This window comes from Penicillium roqueforti (genome assembly GCF_015533775.1).
Source record: "Penicillium roqueforti strain LCP96 04111 chromosome Unknown scaffold_09, whole genome shotgun sequence".
NCBI classification, from domain to species: Eukaryota; Fungi; Ascomycota; class Eurotiomycetes; order Eurotiales; family Aspergillaceae; genus Penicillium; species Penicillium roqueforti.
The window spans coordinates 177747-197785 of NW_024067573.1; the positions used below are offsets into that span (position 1 = coordinate 177747).

The 20039-nt window shown below is 50.4% G+C and overlaps 9 protein-coding genes across 9 annotated transcripts; 3 read left to right on the top strand and 6 right to left on the bottom strand.

Moving 5' to 3' along the window:
* Positions 1-285: 285 nt before the first annotated feature.
* Positions 286-2993, top strand: LCP9604111_4405 (ribonuclease P/MRP protein subunit POP1; the record flags this gene model as incomplete). Its single annotated transcript, XM_039072101.1, has 2 exons — positions 286-624; positions 693-2993. 2 exons carry the CDS (start codon positions 286-288, stop codon positions 2991-2993), a joined length of 2640 nt encoding a protein of 879 aa, XP_038929447.1.
* Positions 2994-3291: 298 nt separating this feature from the next.
* LCP9604111_4406 (Mic19 family protein) lies at positions 3292-4230 on the bottom strand (the record flags this gene model as incomplete). The annotated part of the gene is made up of 3 exons (XM_039072102.1): positions 3292-3834; positions 3905-3962; positions 4172-4230. The coding sequence occupies 3 exons, from the start codon at positions 4228-4230 to the stop codon at positions 3292-3294; spliced, it is 660 nt and encodes a 219-aa protein (XP_038929448.1).
* Positions 4231-6012: 1782 nt separating this feature from the next.
* On the top strand, positions 6013-7558 carry glkA (glucokinase glkA; the record flags this gene model as incomplete). The annotated part of the gene is made up of 2 exons (XM_039072103.1): positions 6013-6195; positions 6251-7558. 2 exons carry the CDS (start codon positions 6013-6015, stop codon positions 7556-7558), a joined length of 1491 nt encoding a protein of 496 aa, XP_038929449.1.
* Positions 7559-8188: 630 nt separating this feature from the next.
* LCP9604111_4408 (uncharacterized protein) lies at positions 8189-9352 on the bottom strand (the record flags this gene model as incomplete). Its single annotated transcript, XM_039072104.1, has 1 exon — positions 8189-9352. The coding sequence occupies one exon, from the start codon at positions 9350-9352 to the stop codon at positions 8189-8191; it is 1164 nt and encodes a 387-aa protein (XP_038929450.1).
* Positions 9353-10860: 1508 nt separating this feature from the next.
* LCP9604111_4409 (MDR family MFS transporter) lies at positions 10861-12915 on the top strand (the record flags this gene model as incomplete). Its single annotated transcript, XM_039072105.1, has 4 exons — positions 10861-11292; positions 11352-11731; positions 11781-12207; positions 12268-12915. The coding sequence occupies 4 exons, from the start codon at positions 10861-10863 to the stop codon at positions 12913-12915; spliced, it is 1887 nt and encodes a 628-aa protein (XP_038929451.1).
* Positions 12916-13525: 610 nt separating this feature from the next.
* On the bottom strand, positions 13526-14294 carry LCP9604111_4410 (Mpv17/PMP22 family protein; the record flags this gene model as incomplete). The annotated part of the gene is made up of 3 exons (XM_039072107.1): positions 13526-13678; positions 13733-14146; positions 14199-14294. The coding sequence occupies 3 exons, from the start codon at positions 14292-14294 to the stop codon at positions 13526-13528; spliced, it is 663 nt and encodes a 220-aa protein (XP_038929452.1).
* Positions 14295-14510: 216 nt separating this feature from the next.
* On the bottom strand, positions 14511-16193 carry LCP9604111_4411 (cytochrome P450; the record flags this gene model as incomplete). The annotated part of the gene is made up of 3 exons (XM_039072108.1): positions 14511-15398; positions 15455-16066; positions 16116-16193. 3 exons carry the CDS (start codon positions 16191-16193, stop codon positions 14511-14513), a joined length of 1578 nt encoding a protein of 525 aa, XP_038929453.1.
* Positions 16194-16997: 804 nt separating this feature from the next.
* Positions 16998-18482, bottom strand: LCP9604111_4412 (C2HC5-type zinc finger protein; the record flags this gene model as incomplete). The annotated part of the gene is made up of 1 exon (XM_039072109.1): positions 16998-18482. One exon carries the CDS (start codon positions 18480-18482, stop codon positions 16998-17000), a length of 1485 nt encoding a protein of 494 aa, XP_038929454.1.
* A 516-nt stretch (positions 18483-18998) lies between these two features.
* Positions 18999-19955, bottom strand: LCP9604111_4413 (uncharacterized protein; the record flags this gene model as incomplete). Its single annotated transcript, XM_039072110.1, has 2 exons — positions 18999-19826; positions 19890-19955. The coding sequence occupies 2 exons, from the start codon at positions 19953-19955 to the stop codon at positions 18999-19001; spliced, it is 894 nt and encodes a 297-aa protein (XP_038929455.1).
* Positions 19956-20039: the final 84 nt, after the last annotated feature.

Consider the following 20039-nt stretch of genomic DNA (forward strand, 5'->3'; position numbering starts at 1 on the left):
CAAAAAATTGTTCATTTATAGGATATGTCTTAATTATGAGACCAATACAACAAAATTGTGATTGGAAGATATTCAAGATAGTAGATATTGTCGAGAATGGGATATGGCCCCTCTAGGCCCTAAACAGGAACCTTGGTTTTTGTCATGGTCTAGTGGTAAATTACGCTGTACGAAATTCGACAGATATCAATAAGTAGTAAAAGGGCAGGCCGCCGATCATGACGCGCCAAGCCCGGCAACTTTTTTACTCGCAAACGTCAATACACGCAACTTCAATCAGCAGCCATGGCATCCCAACCTTCTGCTAAGCGGAAACCCTTAAATCCCTCAGTTCCGCATGGTGCAGCCGGGTCGTCTCGTAAACGCGCCAAAACCTTTGATGCGCGCACCTTGACTGTGCAGTCGGCCGACGCCGCCCTCTCCGCAACGGGCGAGCTCGATGTCGCGGCATACTCTGCGGCTCGGGCATTCGAGATCCAGGCTCTGGAGGAGGGAATGCAGCGGTCAAAAAATGCGCTCACGACGCGAGCCTTCCAAAAAGTTCCCCGCTCTCTGCGACGGCGGACAGCGAGTCATAATGTGAAGCGAGTTCCGCGAAGATTGAGGGCTCGGGCCAAGCGAGAGGTATTCATTGACATTGACCTACAAAGTTCCAATAACAATTGACTAACCCGCTATTTCAACCATGCTAGATGGCCGAGGATAACACACCTACTGTAACGGCGCGCAGACGCAAGCCATTCCAGATGATGCGCATTCGGCTCGATACCGCACGGCGGCTGCAGGCTATCAACTCGAAAACAAAGGCCCGACGGGCGGCCACAAAACAAAAACGGGACCACGAGAACCAAACTTCCTTGGAAAATGAGGGAAGTCATGCCTTCGATATTGCGCCACGAGTTCCCAAAATAAAGAAGAATAAGCTATCGAGGTCTATTCCAGCAGAGCCTAAGTACCGCAAGCGCCAGCGATGCAAGACATGGCTACCTACGCATTTGTATCATGCAAAGCGAGCTCATATGGCGACAACCAAAGACCCGATTTGGCGTTTTGCTATTCCCTTATCCCCCACCGAAAAAAGCTATCGGCCTACGCACCGGGCTCGAGGCGCCCGGGGTGCCGTGGCGTGGGATATGAGCTATATGTCTACTATTCAGGTGGAAGGAACAGAACCAGCCATCCAGGCTGTCCTAACGGCAGTGGGTATTGACGGGGACAATGCATGGGGCACCAAGGGGAAGAAATGGAGAGCTGGGACTCGGTCTCTACGGGCCTGGACTTTTGAAAAAGATGATCCCAAACGTCCGACCGCACCAGTAACATTGATATGGTGTGCCAAGCAGCAAGATGTTGAGATGATTGATGCCGACGAACCTCAGCCCAAGTCATCTAAGAAAGATCACCGAAAACTCTGGATTAGAGTCCATCCTTCAGCCTTCCTCCAGCTGTGGACGGATATTCTTGGGGTTTCCAAATCGCAAAACCCCCCGGTCATGGTCGAAGACCTGCGATTCGAGATTGGCAGTATTGAAATCACAGGGCCAGGGTCTACCGAGACCTTGTTGGCGGCACTGAAACCGATTCTTGGGTTAGATGGCAATGCTCCATCAGCGCAAAGTCCGGAGGCCGTTTGGCCATCTCTTCTAGGGGTATCGAACCCGTCCTCACTGCCGCCTAATTCTCTCCTCTCTTTTGCTATTTCTGATCCTCGCCTGCATTTCCCGCCACGAACACTTCACGTCCCGGACAATGAATCCCATTTGAATGACCTTGCCATCTTACTTTCTACGTGGCATCCGGACAAAACCCAAGGTCCCTCTATGCTGTTCGACCGATCCACTCGGTTAAGAGCGGCTCGTCAGCTTCCGAGCCAGAAGGCTATCAACCGACGCCGCACTCTTGCCGGTCCTGGTGAATATCCGCCATCCCAACCATCAGATCCTCAAATTCCGATCATGATACTCGCAAACAAGCCACAAGCCCGGGCCAAACACAGCAGTGCCCCGGGGTCCTGGACCGTATTATTGCCATGGAAATGTGTTGTTCCGGTCTGGTATTCAATCATGTTCTATCCATTATCCAGCGGAGGAAACCCATTGCTTGGCGGTTTGAAGCAGCAGCAGCAGCTCGCCTTCGAAGCAGGCGAGGCTTGGTTCCCCGGAGATTTCCCAGGAACACGAGCTGGGTGGGCATGGGACCAACGTGAGACTGCGAAATTTCGACGTGACTGGGAGCGACGTCCTAAGGGGCGGCGCCCCGAATTCGATAATATCTCGTTGGGTGATGGTCGTCCAAAGGGCGAAATAGGCCACGGGTGGGCCTGTGACTGGGAAAGGCTTCTTCAAGGGCCGAAACACGACGATGCTTCAAAAATTGCCGATGTCAGTTCGGACAAAGGGCCAACCAAGTCCAAGGAGGCCGAGACCCAGGACCCCTCTGCTCCCATCATCCCACCCCTCAATATTCACAATGTTCGTCTCCCTCCGGCCGATAGCTACCAAATCCTGAGTAAGCTCGACACAACATCCGTCGATGTCTCCACCCTTGCCACGGTCTATCTTTCTCTCACCACGCGAGGCACACCCACACCCCGTGCACGTATCTACCGACTTCCTACGGACCCAGATCTACGCCAGAAATGGCTTGATCTTGGCTCGGCAACGATCAACAAGTCTAGTCAATCGAAGCTCTCCAAGGGAGGATCTACTGCACCCGAATCTGCAGAGGCTCGGCGTCTCCTTGCCATGGCTCTCATCTCACATGCTGATGGAGAGCCTGACTCTGAGCCATTGGACGTACCCACCGAAGATGACCTGATTGGATTTGTGACTACAGGGAACTATAATCTGTCCGAAGGCAAAGGGACAGGCATTGGGTCTATCCAGCTCTCAAAGGTACTGGCTCCCAATGCCAAGCCTTCCGAGAGGAGAATGTGTATCATTCGGGCCTCGGGGGAGAAGAGCGGGCGTTTAGGGATATGGGAATTTGTATGATATCCAATTCAATAAACCAGCAGTGAATCTGCCCAACTGTGGTGTTAAACACTGTCTGCCCCAGTCACTTGATCCTTGGTATATCTTTCTACTGGCAGAAGGATAGCCCTCCCAAAAGTTAAACGACAAAGATCCACTCTCATCCATGGATTAACTCTATCCTATCCAGATGAAGACAAATGGAACAAAAGAAAAATGCACATTCTATACATACAGTACAGCAGCTCCCTGCCCAAAATCAGGTCCCATAAAACGTAGAGGCTTCACATCAAGCCGCTGTATTCCCGAACTCACCGATCTAACCCACAATGCGATCCACAAAAGCAGCCTCCATGCGTGCAACCTCGCGCTTGAAAGCATCAACCTCCACCCAGCAGTTCAACGGCCGGCGGTCGTTCAACTGCAGACAGCTGGTAACATCCGAGCGGGCCTTAGCAACGCCATCATCGAGCTCCACAAGCTTCCTCCGTCCATCAAGCTTGCTCCGCAGCTGCTCGATCTCAGCAGCCACAGAGTTGCGCGAGACGTCACGCTTGACGGGCCGGGTCGCGACAGCGGTCTCCTGCGGCGCGATGACTGTAGGCGCGGGGTCGTGGTGGCGGCCGGCGAAGGGGATCCGCGGTGCGTCCAGGTTCAGTGAGCCGGCTGGGTAGCCCGAGGTGGAAGGAGCGAGGGGCGCGGTTGCTGCTGTGACGGGCAGGGAGGTGGTGTCTTTGGACTCTGAGATGCGCTTCTCGATCTCGGCTAGGGTTTGCTGCTCTCGTTCGCGGAGGCGTTGCAGTTCCTGCGCGACGCGGTTTTGGATCTCCAATTCCAGGACTTTGGCGCGGGTGGAGTCGGTCTGTTCAATTGGTGGATTGTGAGCTTTTTGGATTGAGCTAGGGTATTGCTCTAAGCCGCGTTGTGCTCACCTCTGAGTTTGATTGGAGTGCGTCAACTAGGTTTGAGGAGAATTGGACGGGAGAGTTGCTGTGCATGGTTAGGTTAGCATTGGCCGTAGGATGCTTTGGATGAGCTCCGCGGTGTCGCATGTAGTGATGGCATCCTGAGAGCTCCTTTAGATCTACTGGAACCAGCTGCCCTTGGCAATTGGTGCCAATTGGAAGGTAGTTCCCGTTCTCTCCGCCATCAAGCATGAAATGCCGCGGAAGCTGAAATCGAAGTCGGAGAGCACATACCTGGAGAACACATGTTGTGAGCCAGCCGAAGCCTCGGGCTTAGAGTTTCCAGCACCCATTTTTGGGGGAATGTGACGAGTCCTGCTAAGATAGAAAGACGGTGATGGTTCAAGATGCCCGCTCACAACCCGTTCAGTTCGGAGGATGTTGGAGGTCACGTGTTTATGTTAGTCATCACCGGCCGGGTCAGTTGCTAGTTTCACGTGACGGTACATACATCTATGGTCACATGATACATAGTCTGGCATGTCAAGGTCACCTGAAGTAGTTACTGAAGAGGGATATGCACGATGGGCAGTCTAGCCTAGCAGACAAGACGTTTCATTCCGTGAGTGGTTTCTGGGCTAGCTTCTCTACTCTAGGATTTCACTTGACATGAAGGCCCCGAGATTTTCTCTCTGCCTGAAAGACAAGGCCCATACTGGAGGATTCCGGCTTTTCCCACTGCATACAAAATCTACTCACGTCCTCTAATCATGTGGAATCAACATATCGTTCTCCATGGCCGATATGAGCGATATTGTTGATTTCATCTCTCCAAATTCCCCGGACCTGTCTAGCAAAGACAGATGGTCTATATTTGATCCAGGATTTAGAGGGTCATATTAATCGGGTTTAAGACGTAGTATTAGACCTAGCATGATTCAATATTTTAGGTTCTTAAGACCTCCAAAATGCATCATCGAGAGCTCGGCCATATTGACTTTAGCCATGAGGAAATGATATGCTATTACCCAACTCTTGGTTGTCAAATTTCGTCAAATCAACATTCTTTCCGAGACTTCTATATATTTTGGTCTAGGCCCACACCCTCCTAAGTACTACGGCAGAATTGCAATCAGACTAACACAATACCTCAAAGGACGATAGTCTCCGTGCGGCAACAGTCGGTGTTGTGGGTAGAACCATCTTTCTTCCATGGTTATTTTGCTAACACCATACTAGAGATTCGGATACTTAGCCAGACTAATCAATATGAAAATGAGCATCAAGTACTCCGTAAAAAAGTAATGTATGACATCGGGGTCCGGCCATTTGACGGGCCGATGTAACCCGATCGTCTCTGTATCTCTATGAAGCACAATATGCACATGCACATGCACATGCTGTGCTGTATATAAGCGTGATATGGTCAACTAAATATCAATGCTAATGCTTTCAAATCACCCAAGTCAGCATATACAGGAACACACATTAGTGGATGAATACGGTGCAAGATAGCAGGATTATCCCCCGACGTGGCATTTGTATATTCCCGTCCCCTGCCCCGGTCTTAGCCTGTGTCGCTCACCGGGGAAGTCGGGGAAAATACGCAGTTCGAAAGAATTGGCCAGTAACGACGCCTCCCCGCACTGTCTAAATGTCTCCTGTTCATAGCGTCATGGAGCGAAAATCTGGGTTGTGAATGCCCTAGGAATGTAGAGACTGCTTTCGGCTATAGACAGGATCCCACGTAGAATACTCCAGACCAATATTTGTTGATTGCCCTATAGTTCAAAGTATGAGATTTTGAAGTACAATTCAAAACAAAGTAACATTTCCGGTGAACCCGGCAATTCCCCCGTACCTTGACACTACATCGTAGATACTTCATCAATAGTGGCCATTGTTACGGCGGGGAGTGTACTGCTAAGGTACCGGACTGACCTCATGGATACCCCCCTCCCCGGTCCCCTCATCCCACCTTATGTTCTGTATTTCGTATCTTGTTTCTTCACTCTCCCCCTTTTCTTTTTCCCTTCTTCTTCCCAACCTGTCCTTTTCCATTCTTTTCTCAATTAGCCGATACCTTAACTCTCTACTCTCTGCTCGGCTATTCTCATTTCATTTCTTGTTACACTATGTCTTCTGCGCTCTTGGACCAAGCCACGCGCATTGCGCGCGGCTTTGATTACCCCGCCGAGAATGTGCAGCGCGGGGTTGCCGAGTACATCAAGCAGTCCAACGAGGGCTTGACCAAAGAGGGTGCCACTTTGAGCCAAATTCCCACTTTTGTGACTGCGGTGCCAAATGGCACAGAGAAGGTATGAAGGCAAACTATTTACAATGGGACTTGCGCGCTGATTCTCCTTGCCATAGGGCCTTTATTTGGCTGTTGATCTTGGCGGCACCAACTTCCGTGTGTGCTCAGTCCTCCTGCACGGTGATACTACCTTCTCCCTCACGCAATCCAAGATCCTAATTCCTCGGGAATTGATGGCCTCTGGCACATCGAAGGATCTCTTCCTGTTCTTGGCCCGTCAAATCGAAGCATTCCTTCGCATTCACCACAATGAGCACTTCGAGGCCCACCAGCTCCGCCGTCAGGAGGGTAACAACGAAGAGGACATGTTCGATCTGGGCTTTACCTTCAGTTTCCCCGTGCGCCAGTGTGGTATCAACCGTGGAACACTGATCCGTTGGACCAAGGGCTTCAACATCCCCGATGCGGTTGGCCACGATGTCTGTGCGCTGCTTCAGGCTGCCATTGATGATTTGAATCTGCCAGTGCGCGTGGCTGCACTAGTGAACGATACCGTCGGTACTCTCATGGCCCGCTCATACACCTCGCCAGGCAAGACTGGCACTTTCATCGCTGCCATTTTCGGAACCGGTACCAACGGTGCTTACTTGGAGAAGACCAAGAACATTACCAAGCTCCAGCATATGAAGGATGTCCACTTTGACGACTGCACAGGCGAGATGATTATCAATGCCGAGTGGGGAAGCTTCGATAACCACATGAGCGTTCTCCCTACCACGGTGTTCGATGATGAGCTCGATGCTGACAGCAACAACCCCGGTGTGCAGATGTTTGAGAAGCGTGTTTCGGGCATGTTCTTAGGCGAAATTCTGCGCCGTGCGCTCCTATCTCTACACCAAAACACCGACCTGGAATTCTTCAAGGCCAACAAGAACTCCAAGGTCGTCCTTCCTGAAGGATCTAGACTCTTCCGTCAATGGGGTCTTGATACGAGCATGCTTAGCCCAATCGAGGCTGATAACAGCAAGGACTTGGTGGATGTGAAGACCGCATTGAAGGATCACCTCGAGATTGAGAACCCCAGCCTGGAAGAGTGCCAGGCTGTGAAGATCATAGTTCACGCCATTGGAAAACGTGCCGCTCGCCTGAGCGCTGTCCCATTGGCTGCCATTCTCGTGCACACCAACAAGCTTGAGACTGATGATATCATCGACATTGGTGTCGATGGCAGTCTCGTTGAATTCTATCCCAATTTTGAAGGGCATATTCGTGAGGCTTTGCGCGAGGTTCCCCAGGTTGGAGTCGCAGGCGACAAGAAGATCCGCATTGGCGTTTCTAAGGATGGCAGCGGTGTTGGTGCAGCTCTGATTGCGCTCGTCGCTAACAGGGTCGATGGCCACCTTAAAATTCCCCGCGAGAAATAAATGACCTGAACTATCCTATGGTTCCCTTTATTGTTGTCTTTTGTTTGTCGGAGCTCTCCGATTTTCATGACCTTTAAAGTGTCCATCTCTCTCTCCCCAGCGAAGTTGAAAACTACGTAGGTTGGTCGACCACCCTAATGTCCTCAGAATCTCAGACCTGCCACAATCCGTTAGTCCCGAAACAAATACCAACCTGAATTCTTTCATCTTTCGCTCATCTAAACCTATGGCAACACTATCGGCTGAAATCAAGATTCAGATCTTGATAGTCAATTGCCAACCCGCAGGACTTTCCTACCTGCGGGTGAGGGCATCCGCAATTATCATATCACGCCCCATTCCATCAACTTCCCATAACGAGGTTACATCACATTGGGGCTGAATTCTCAATTTGGAGTTGCGGAGGCTTCCTCCGAGGCCTTGCCGGCGTGGAACGGCATGCGATGCAAGAAATTGCATCGAACTGGCTTCACACCCATTGTCATGTCCATTTCTTGTCTATTTCTTACTTCACAATCTCATTGCTTTTTAATGAATCTCTACAAGTAGATGAACCCCAAGGCGGATAATATCACAACATTTAGACCAGTTCTATTGGCGTTATATACTTCTGAAGCACATCAAAGTCCCCTATTTAGCATGCTCATACCCAATAGCCCGAGGTGCCTGTACAAAATCGATATGACCAGCTGGGCCCGTCAAGAAGGCCGACTTCCCACCATCAGTACTCGGATCATATCCAATGAGATTACCGGGGAACCCAATATCAAAAGTAGTTGCCGCCTCCAAAAACTCAATCTGCTTATCCGTAAGCCGAATCGACAACGCCCGGATATTGTCATGCAGATGCTCAATCTTGCGGCCTCCAACAAGCGGGAACACATTCGGCGCCTTGCAGAGCACATAGGCCAACGCAATAGCAGTAACCGACTCAATCCCATGCTCAGCTGCAACAACGGCCAATGCCTCGGAGATATGCTTCTCCTCTTCCGTCTGCTCACCACCCACCGTACTACGCAGACCCTCGCCTGCCTTCTTTCGCTCCTCGAGCTGTTTAGCAGTCTGGAAATGCCCACTGCCAAGCACATCCCACGGCGCAAGCGCCATCCCGAAATGCCGCGCCATGGGGATGATATCGCGCTCAAAGTCGCGGCGCATCACGTTCCATCGGCCCTGGTAGATGGAGAAAGGTGTTTTGCCGTGCGCGCGCGCATACGTGTTCGCCGCGGAAACGACCCACGCCGGCGAATCCGAAATCCCGAGGTACATGACCTTGCCTTGCTCGACGAGGATATGGAGGGAGTCCATGATTTCCTCGATGGAGGTAGTGTGGTCCCACCAGTGGAGGTAGAGGACATCGATGAAGTCAGTTTGGAGTTTGCGGAGGGAGTCGCGAACGCTGACGATCATGTTGCGCTTGTGGTTGCCGCAGGCGTTGGGGGCGTTGCCCTTCCCGAGCGCGTGGCTGCGGTAGTCAGTTGTGAACTTGGTGGCTAGCACAATCTGGTCGCGGTTGTTGCGTGCGGCCATCCATTCGCCGAGCCAGGCCTCGGATTGTTCGTTCTGGTAGTTGTTTGCTGTGTCGATGAAGTTGCCGCCGGCGGCGACGAAGGCGTCGAGCAGTTCAAAGGATTTCTCTTTGCTCATGCTACCCATGAATTGGCTCCAGGCGTCGCCGATGGACATTGCACCGAGCTGGAGCGGGGAGACGCGGACTCCTGCTGTTGAGGAGAGGACCCGGTACCGGCCCAGAAGGGTGGCGGGCTCAGGGGCAGCTTTGAAGAGTTCGTCCATTGTATAGTAGGTTTGGTGTTTTGTTTGTTGTTGTTATGTAAATCGATGATGATGGTGGGCTGGACTATCATTCAGGTCGGTTGGAGTGCCTTTTATACTTGGTCTTTATTAATCAAGCCCGGAGATAATAACTCGGTAACTAACTAGTATCGGCTATGTTTGTCAGCCTATTTCATCCATTGACCTTGATGACCGGAAATAAAGCTCCCTCGTGATATATCTCCGTTCCCACAATTTATTGCTCGTCTTCCTGCTGCCTCATACATAGACCCTAGATAAGTAGGCACATAATTATAGCCAATGATCAAGCTCTACGTGCTAGTACAGTATTTTGTAACGCCAATCGGTTATTTATAGTGTATGAATCCGTAGCGCCGCCCCTCCCTGTGGGAGACAGGAAATGGATATTCCTTAAATCCTTAGGGGTGTCGAGCTCTTGAATCAAGGCGAAGACTACTCAGACGAAAACCTTAGAATAGCTATATAGTGCCAGTATAGATCAGCTGAGCCCATGCCGATGCTGGCTCTAATCATCTAAGCTGTTAGAATGGCGAGTATAGCCAGATGAGAATAATCATGATACTGTGCCAATAGTGTTCTACATCATAGAAGTATGATGACCAGGAAGGACAAGCTTAAATCCGATCTCCGAGTTGGTTCTTTGGTTCTAAGCCGCACTAATCCTAATCCCGTTAGAGCCGTGTCAGCTGTCTATCGTTGCATATTAACGTAATCTCCGCAACTATCCACGTCGATAGAACACTTGTTTCTGGAGTAAACCCTTGATCTCTCTTCTCTGGACTGTTCGGACCCTATGTTTATCCTTTGCCCCCTGATTCATCAACAGCGGTGTACTCAGTAATCCGTTACAGGATGTTTCTCTGGATGGAGCAAGGGGTGATGTTATGCACATCCCCCTGTTCGTTGATTGGCGAGCAATCAACATTTACACGACAGCTGAATAATTGATCACCCTGATCCTTGCATTCCCCTGACTGCAACTCCACCTAGGCAAACCGAACTCGACATCTTGTCCGCGTTCAAGCGCACGTTTTGACTCAAACCCGGTGTCTTTTCTGACGGCGCATGATGTTCAAGTCTACTGCGACTAATTATAGTTGTATCACCGCATTTTCGGTTGTTGCTATTGACGAACCAATAGACTAATCCCTTGAGAACTAGATCTCGCTGCCTAACTGCAAAAATTAAATCGGCAGGGTATGCAGCTCGGCGGAGGATTCCATGTACCACATGGACTCTCGAAATACGATCGCAGGGTTCTGTGTAGCCTGGATTGGCCCTTTTCTCCTTCCCAGGAAATTTACAGGCAAGGTTCTTCATGAGACCTGTACGAACTGGTTGTGTTTCCAATGTCACTCTTGGCTTATTTTCCCTGTTTCCTTTTAAATCGCTATGTTTTCCTGCTCTTCATTCGTCCCAACTTTCGTTAAATCTCATTACGGGCTTTTCCCCTACTTATTTAATACTTGTCTTTTTTTTCGTTCATTATGGGCTTCCTCAATGCCTTCAAAGCTAAATTTCGCAAGGAGGGAGATGTACCTGGAGACAAAACCGAGCACAACAATGAGCACAAAAATGTGGCACCCAATGACGACACCCATTCCCAGTCTGAAGGTCAGACTTCAAAGCCCCCAAGTGAAAAGGAGAGCACTCTAGTCGATGAGCCTTTGATGAGAAATACTACTCCCAATGATGACACCAAGAGTGAACTTGCGAGCCGTAATAATCCAACGCCTGTTCACAACGACTCCAACCGGGAGCTGGTCCCCAAAAAGCCATTCGATGAGCAGCCCACAGAAGAAGAAAAAAAAGAGGACAGTGACGCCGAAACGCCGGAGGATGAGGAAGAATATCCAAACGCATGGAGATTGACTATGATCAGCATTGCCTTGTGTCTATGCGTGTTCTGCGTGGCATTGGTACGCACTGCCAGGCTGCTTTACTTGATGATTATATCCAGCTAACACCGATCCTCCAGGACAACACAATCATAGCAACAGCAATTCCCAAGATCACTGATCAATTCAACTCACTCGAGGACGTCGGCTGGTACGGAAGCTCATATCTTTTGACAACATGTGCCGTGTCCCTGATGTTCGGCAAACTCTACACGTTCTACTCTATCAAGTGGATATATCTCAGTGCGCTCTGCATTTTCGAGATCGGCTCGCTCGTTTGCGCTGTCACTCCCACCTCGGTCGGACTCATCTGTGGTCGAGCCATCGCCGGCCTCGGAGCGGCTGGTCTTTTCTCGGGCTCTATCCTCATTATCAGCAAGAGTGTACCCCTAGTCAAGCGACCGATGTATACAGGTCTTATTGGCGCGATGTTTGGTATTGCCAATGTAGCTGGTCCTCTGTATGTTGCTCCTGTTCCTTGATTGCCGAATTATGCTAACTTCTGACAGGATGGGAGGCGCATTCACCGACCACGTCACCTGGCGTTGGTGTTTCTATATTAACTTGCCTATCGGAGCAGTGACTTTCCTCTTCGTGCTGTGCTTCTTCCAAGCACCTAAAGCCATCTTGAAGAAGAACACCTTGAGAGAACAGATCAAGGAGCTAGACCTGGTTGGCTCTCTCTTTTTCCTGCCCTCTATCATCAGCTTGTTGCTGGCGCTGCAATGGGGTGGTACCAAGTATGCATGGGGCAGTGGACGCATTATCGGCTTATTTGTGGTATTTGGTGTTCTCGGTCTCATCTTCATTGGGGTGGAGATCTGGGCCGGGGACCGCGCAACTGTCCCACCACGCCTGATTAAGAACCGTAACGTTTGGGGCTCGACATGGTATGCCCTTGCTCTTGGTGCTTCTTTCTTCGTATTGACCTTTTATGTGAGCCCCCTTTCCATTTCTTTCTTCCGCCGTTCGCTCGTCAAGCTCTAACATTCTCAGCTCCCTATCTGGTTCCAATCAATCAAGGGCGCAACCGCCTTGAAATCCGGCATCATGAATCTGCCCATGATCATCGCAGTCGTGGTTGTCTCTATCCTGGCTGGTGGCCTCGTCACCACCTGCGGATACTACACTCCCTTCATGATCGCCTCGGCCATCATCATGACCATCGGCGCAGGGCTCCTGACAACTCTAGAGACAGACTCAAACCACTCAAAGTGGATCGGATACCAGGCAATCTTCGGTATCGGCCTGGGTCTGGGCATGCAGCAGCCCATTATCGTCGCTCAGACTGCCCTGAAGGCCGAAGACGTACCCAGCGGTACGGCTATCGTCATGTTCGCCCAGACTCTTGGTGGCGCTATTTTCGTTTCCGTCGGGCAGAATGTGTTCCAAAACCAGCTCATCCGGAACTTGGCTCAGTATGCGCCTGACGAAGATGCTGCGAAGCTCGTATCTGTTGGCGCTACTATGCTGCGCACTGTTGTTAGTGGCGATTCCTTACACCGTGTCCTGGTTGCCTATAATGCTGCTATTACGCAGACCTTCTATGTTGCTGTCGCCATGGGCGCATTGTCGCTCATTGGGCCCATCTTCGTTGAGTGGTTGTCTGTCAAGGGCAAGAAGGTCGAGGTAGCTCCTGTTTGAGGATCAGGTTCGGACTAGGCAAGTCTTTTCGTGCACATTGTTCAATTTCTTTTCTTTATATCTTTTTTCCCCCGTTCTTTGTGGAATGGTCTACGGAATATTGTACTGGGCCATATATGTGTCCACTCATTTCTATTGTTTATTTATAATTCATGCGTATATTGATATCGCATAAAAAGCCCAATCAATACCATTGCTTTGCATGATGGAATATATGTTTCTTGATGCTTTTCTATTTCTCTTCTTTCACCACCTATTGTACGCAGTCAGTTGGGGCGAGAGCGAAGCGGCTGTAATTCTATTAGTATCCAATTTCATAGGGTTCGATAGTCCCAGTTGTCATCAAAGTCTAACCTCTTCCTTCCTATTTAGGAACAAAGTTCATGTCTTACGTACACCTTGCATAGAGAGATTGAGGGATCCCTGGTTGTATAGATATAAGGTTAGCAGCAAGGAGGTGATATATATTTTTGATATCAACGGTAAATTGACATTGAACTAAGCTTTATTTTGTTCGGCCTTGGGTGAACCCCTTTGACCTATTATTGTACTAATTCCTTCGATAATACGACGCTGAAACAGCAAAAAGAAGCAAAATGACACACAAAACCTAAACTCCAGCATATAAACTCAAATAAATCCCCCAGATCACCCCACACGCACTTCCAAAGACCACTCGTCGATCTACAGGAATGATTGTGTACATTAAGACCGAAACAACAGGCCGATACTTCAGACGGGCACTCATAAGAGGTCGAAAATCCTACAGAAGTCAGCATCTGTGTAATCAGCATTGTTCAACAGAAGGGCAACTTACCAAAACAACCAAATCCCACGATTTTGCCAAACTCTCTCCCTTCAGCAGATTGATGATAACCACAAATAGCACAAGATTTACAATTGAGGCAGCCGTCTGATCAAACAAAAATTTCATGACGAAGCTATGCAGCCCAGATGTCGGCGCTGGCACCCATTGGACATGCTTTTCTTTGTCTTTGTGGCTAGGGAGCGAAACATCCCGGCGGAATCTTGAAAAGACAGAAAGCCATGAGCGGGGTGAGAACAGAGATTTCAGCGATCGAGCACTGAATGCATTTGAGAGTTCAGCACGCGTAGGAAACCCTGGATAGCGCGACTCCAGGGCGCGTTGCCAGTAGAAATTGGGGGCCACGATTAAGATGCCATAGGCCAGAAATTGGAGGAGGGCCAGTGTATTTAGAGTAAATGGAGTCTAGGACTTTGTCAATGTTGTCATGAGCATAGAAAACAGGAATTTTTCTTACTTTGTTGTTGCGCTGGTCAATCAGCTGCGCGAGGACATTGGAGATAGCATTCAAAATGGTTGCCTGCACGAACGTCACAAGCAAAGGTGAGGGCATGGTGAGAAGGCCCCTTGGACCAAATCCATGTAAATATCAATGTTCGACTGAACACAAATAGAAAGGTTGAAAAGGGTTGCCAAGCGCAACCGTGTCCTGAGAAGTCGCGAGGTTAAGGGGGCAAATTAAGGCTGAGAGATTAGGCGACAACTTTGATGTTTTCCACTTTTTACATCTTCTGCATCGCTTATTGTCTTGAGTAACAACTTGACTAAATTATCTCCGTCGAAATACAACATTCGGTCCATTCTTCGCCGAGGTAAAATGATCGGTCAGCGCCAGGTGCCCCCCCGCGTCTTCGCCCTGACGATCGGCCAATGACATGTCAAAGAGGAACACCAGCCGCGCCAATGTCAGCCGCATCTCCATAAAAGCCATGCTCTTGCCAATGCATCCACGGGGCCCAATACTAAACGGACAAAATGCGTGTCGCGCAGTCTCAATGCTCTCCTTGGTCGTCTGCCAGGACAATCCAGAGCCCATGCAGGTGGCGTTCTCAATCCAGCGCTCCGGCATGAAGGTCCCTGGTTCCCGGTAGTATCGCTCTTGGCGGTGGATGGAGTATGTTGGTGTGCCGCAGTCCGTACCGGCGGGTAAGAACACGCCGTCGACCACGGCGCCACCTTGCATCACTTCGCGGGGAATCGCACCGGGCACCGCTGGGGCCAGACGCAACGCCTCGTCGATGCATGCTTTGAGATACACCAGTTCGCCGAGCTGACTGCTGGTTATGATCTCTTCGACTTCGTTAAAGGCGCCGCGTACCTCGGCACACAGCTTGGCCAATGCATCTGGTCTACGAACTAAGTAGAAGAGTGTGGCTGCCAGTGTAGTCGAGGTTGTATCGCTGCCCGCAATCATGAGGACGTTGGACTCGCCCCAAAGCTCGGGCGTGCTAAGTCCATTGCCGGTCTCAGGGTCCTTCGCGTTCAACAGGTAATAAAAGAAATCCTTCTTGGCGTCCCGACCAATCTGGGTACGCTCCTTAGCGCGCTCGTTGGCTTCAACACGCGAATTCATAATGAAGTTCCATCGATCGCGCGTCAGCTTGCGGATGAATATCTGGTCCAGACCCCATGTGTCCAGGGGCATCCAAAGGCCACACTATGAGAGAATCAGATGAATTGTTCCTTGACGATGGATAAAAAAGAAATGCTTACCACATAATGCCTGTTCGCAGCACGATCCACCAACCCAACTTTATATCTCCTCGTCTCAGAAATAAGCATGTCAAAGCTCTTCCCAAAGCAGAGCTCGCCCATGACATCGTACGAGAGATAGCTAAACCAATCACCCATGTTCTTGACATTGCCCTTCTGATCATGCGATTCGAAATCCCCGTCATACCCAGCAAGCACAGCACACAGCTGACGCACATGGAGGAGCATCACATCCTCCATCCCCTTCAGAGCATTATCAGAAAAGGCCTGGCTAAGAACTCTCCTTTTGCGACCGTGCATGGTTTTATCAATAGCGTTGTGCGTGTTATACACGCCCTTGATAGCAGGGAAAGCATTGTAAAAATTGGCCTTCTGAAGGCGTTTCCCGTGCCCATAGATATCGTGTAATCCACGGTCAGAGTTGACAGAGATGAAATTAGGCGCAACTCGTACGTGTGTCCCGTACTGACTGTGCAGCCTGTGCAGCCAGAGGTGGCGGTCGCCCTTCAGGCCATGGTAGAGCTGGACCCAGGGTGTGATAGATGCGAGGAAGGGGCCGTTGATACGGCGAAGTGGGTGGATGAAGCGATTGTAGAGGGTGTAGGCGATGGTCTGTAGTCAATTAGAAGTTGATTGGGGGTATCAAAAGAATAGGACGTACCGCTACTGCTAATAGCCCTACCAAGCCTCCTAGGACTCTTTGTAGAGAAAAGCACCCCAAGACCGATTCAACAAACATTTTGTGAGATGATCATGAAGGAATAAGCATAGATTGGCTAACATGTTACATATCCTGTCCAACATCCTTTATACTCCAGCTACCGCCGATACCCGCCCCCAACCGAAGCTGATAGTCAATGATGACGGATCCGTACTACAAAACAGGTCGGCCTTTGCTCCAATTAAGAATTGCCAATTTCTACTACGGATAGGGTTCTGTTGGCTCGGTTATAGGCGGTTGTTTTAGGATACATTGGAGCGCCGTTGATTGGCTATGCTTAAATAGCCAGTATCTGCGGGGAAGCTTCACGTCGGGGTACTTTTGTGGGGAGGATCCTGGGTTTCTATGTTCTAAGGACAAAAGAAATGAACTTTTCAATCTGAGGCCTTGTGAAATAGTGAGGGTTCATTGTCATTAATAGTCACATAGAAATGCGACATAAGCGATGTATCTTTTCTATTTTTGGCAAACTGCCGCCATACAGTAGCATCCCCTGCTAGCAGATATTCCCCTCCATCGGCTCCACTGGCTACATATATTTCTCCAGGTAAGAATGCCACCGTTATTAGCCGATTTACAGTGGGTAATCAGACATCCGCTCCGAGGATGCCGCCCTTGTCAGGACTCAGGAATGCGTCAAACACAGTCAACATGCTTTTTTTTTTCTCGCATGAGGCTGTCCTGCAACACTTATAGCAATAATGAAACCGACGGTAATCCCTATAAAGTGCCTCCCGAGGTGGTCGATTTAGAGTTATGCAGACGGCCCGAAATGGTAGTTTCTGAGGCTCAAGCGTTGGAACTTGATGAATCCATATAAGACTATGTTTGAGTGGTGTACCCATGTATTCCTCCATCCAGAATCCACTGCTCATTGTCATCGTTGTCATCTTGCACACGTCGCCAAGTCTGTTTTCGTTCGGTTTGCTCCGCTGCTTCAGCTTGCTTTATCTCGGGGGCACGCCACACAGGTCGCATGAGACCACCAGCCGCGAGAAGGGGGTTACGACTGAAAGCAGGTTGTCCTCGCGAGCTGTCCTCTGCACCTCCTTCCTCAACAGGGTCAGGCTCACTGACCTCTGGGGTTGATTCTGCCGGCGCAGAATGATACACTCGGCGGACCTTGCCACCCTTGATATCAAGACTCATCACAGTCTTCTTCCTCTCCCACTCAGGACGAGCTTTCTCGTCTATCTCGCGCTGGATGCGCTGCTGCTTTTTGAGCGCCAGTGCTCGTTGTGTGGGTGTCATCCACAACGTCGAGGCGACATTTGGGGTCTCGAAATCTGCTGTTTCATCAACAACCTTGGTCCGACGGGCATTTTGCGCTTGGAACTGGAGCAGCTTGTCCCGGTGTGCTTTCGCGACATCCAGTTTGCTTGGAGCCTCGGACCCGGAAACAGGTCTAGGACCGCCGTCATGATGAACACCTTCATTGTGTACGCGCATCTTCTCTTGTCCACGCTCCGCCCGTAGTTCCCGAATCATGCCTTGCACTTCCTCTGCGGAGAGGAGCGGTGTGCCACAGAATGAGCACGGCTGTAGACCCTCAAGTGAGCAGATGATTTTTCCGCAGTTGAGGCAATTGGGTGCCGGGTCAAACACTGGATGTAGTAACCCGTAGCAGGAGCATTTGCGTTTCTCTCCCAGACTTGGATTCGTCGATACCTCCAGCGCAGCGATAGCCGCGGTGAGGTCGGAAATGTCATTGGTTGTGAGAGCTGTATTTCCCTTTGAAGACGATCCCGCTCCTCCGCCGTGACGTGTTGACTTGCTCACTTTTGATCGCACATTTGGTAACATGTCCGAGATCGTAGGGCCACTCGCCGATGGTGGTGGCTTCGGGGATGACACGGGCAAGGGGGAGGTAATGCGCGCCGAGGCTGTGGACCCACGCGGCGATGGTGCAAGAGAGGGAGCAGCTGGTTTTCGAGAAGACATATAGTCTTCTTCATCGGCTTTCTTGTAGCCACCGCCTACATCGCCGTAGTTGTCGGGTCGACGTGGTGGGCCGGCAGTGTGCAGCGGAGCCTTCTTCTTGCCCTTCTTGGCTCCTCCGCTTGGCCTTGATACATCTCTGCTTTGTGTGGAGGGGTTCTGGGGTGGTCGCTGGGGTTCTCGACGTGAATTAAACGAGGAGATGAATTCTAGGGCGGCCGGGGAGTCACCGAGGAGGTTTTTGAGATGGTCGGCACATTCCTCCCTCGAGAGGCTGAGCGCATAGTCGATAACCTGAGAAAGAGAATCTGGATCCAGCGGGATAAGCTGGGAAAGACGAGGAGCTGCCCATGCAGTAAGATCAGCCATTTTAGAAAAATATTTAGGCGTTGGTGAATGACAGGTGAAATGCCCGTGGATCCCCGCATTTATTAAGCGTCCCCGGTGCAACCCACCCAACTACATAGGCATCAAGTCTCTAAACACAGTGCCAATCAATTTCAACCTGTTCTCGGAATAATTACACATCCAATGTTAGTGGACATTTTTTTTTCAAGTGACAAAATGGGATCAGGTAGCGTACATGTTAAGCTGGAATCCAATGAGTTCAAAATTAAGAAAAGAAAATATTGATATTAGCACAAATCAGTTGCATATTTCTTGCAGTGCCTCTGTCGGTTGTATCTCATGTTGTCAAGTAATGTACAAAGCCCACCTCCCTCGTCATCATTCATCTATGCAGATTTATCCGAAGGAAAGGCCAAACCATGACCAGACCAAACCAGACCCAGAGACGCCATGGAACATAACCAGCCCATCAAAAACAAAGCTCAAACGCCGCGGACACCATGGTAGAGAAAAAGGGTATGAAAAACAAATGAAAGTTTAGTCGGCGTTCTCGCTCTTGATGTCGTCGTCGTTGTCTTCAACTGTGAATGATTGCTTGAGCTTACTGGGACCGGGCTTTTTGCTGGAGCCCTTTTTGGGTCCATTCAGTTTCTTCTTCTTGGTGGGGCTGGGGCTTTCTTCGTCCTCGTCTGCGTAAGGGCGCTTGGGTGCTGATGAACCGGGACTATTGCCATTGCTAGCTCCCCCGTCTGTGGGAGTCTTATTGCGGCCGCCGGTGCGACCACCACAGACGCAGCGTTCAAGGTGTTGGGCGAGACGAGTCATGACGAAGTAGCGCGGACAGATAGGACACTTGGTGGTTGGAATTTCAGGAATGGTACTGTCTCGGTCACCCTTCTTTTTCTTGGGGTTCGGCATGACTGCAAAAAGCTTGCCGTGGACATCATGGCCGGGCAGGTCAATCATGGGGACATTTGTACAGTACTCAACGTGGGGATCGGGAGGGGGCAGAGAATTAGCTCCGGTGGTCGGATACATGAGTTTCGGGAGGCGGCAATCTGGGCACACATGCTCCTTCACGGTTCGCATGGGATTTCCTTTGAGGAAGACTTTTCCACGGCTGAAAATGGCCGCGTCCGTCTCCATGCGCATACCCGCAAGCTTCTTGGTGTCGAGAACAACTTCTCTCTTAGTATCGGTCGAGGTCTTGCTAGGTGCCTCCTCCGGCATGATTGCGTCTTCCTCCGCCTTCTGTCGGGCAAGAACCACCGCGGACCGCATGCGCGCCACCTTCTCTTCGCGGTGAACTTTGGCCACAAGGTCGTGGATGATATTCTGGAATGTTTCGTTCAGGATGTCGGTAGCCTAAAAAAAAAGGCATTAGGACCCGTTATGAATTCACATCAAGTTCACTCGGGGCCATCATACCACTTTAGCGATCGTTCCGGCAGGATAGGTCGGCCTGCGACCACCGCTGCTGTTGGAGTCGGCCATTTTCGGATTGCGGCCGGAGATGAATGCGCCAAATATATCTCGTCCGGACCTGATTGACCGACGGCTGTGTCTGCCCGCGACACA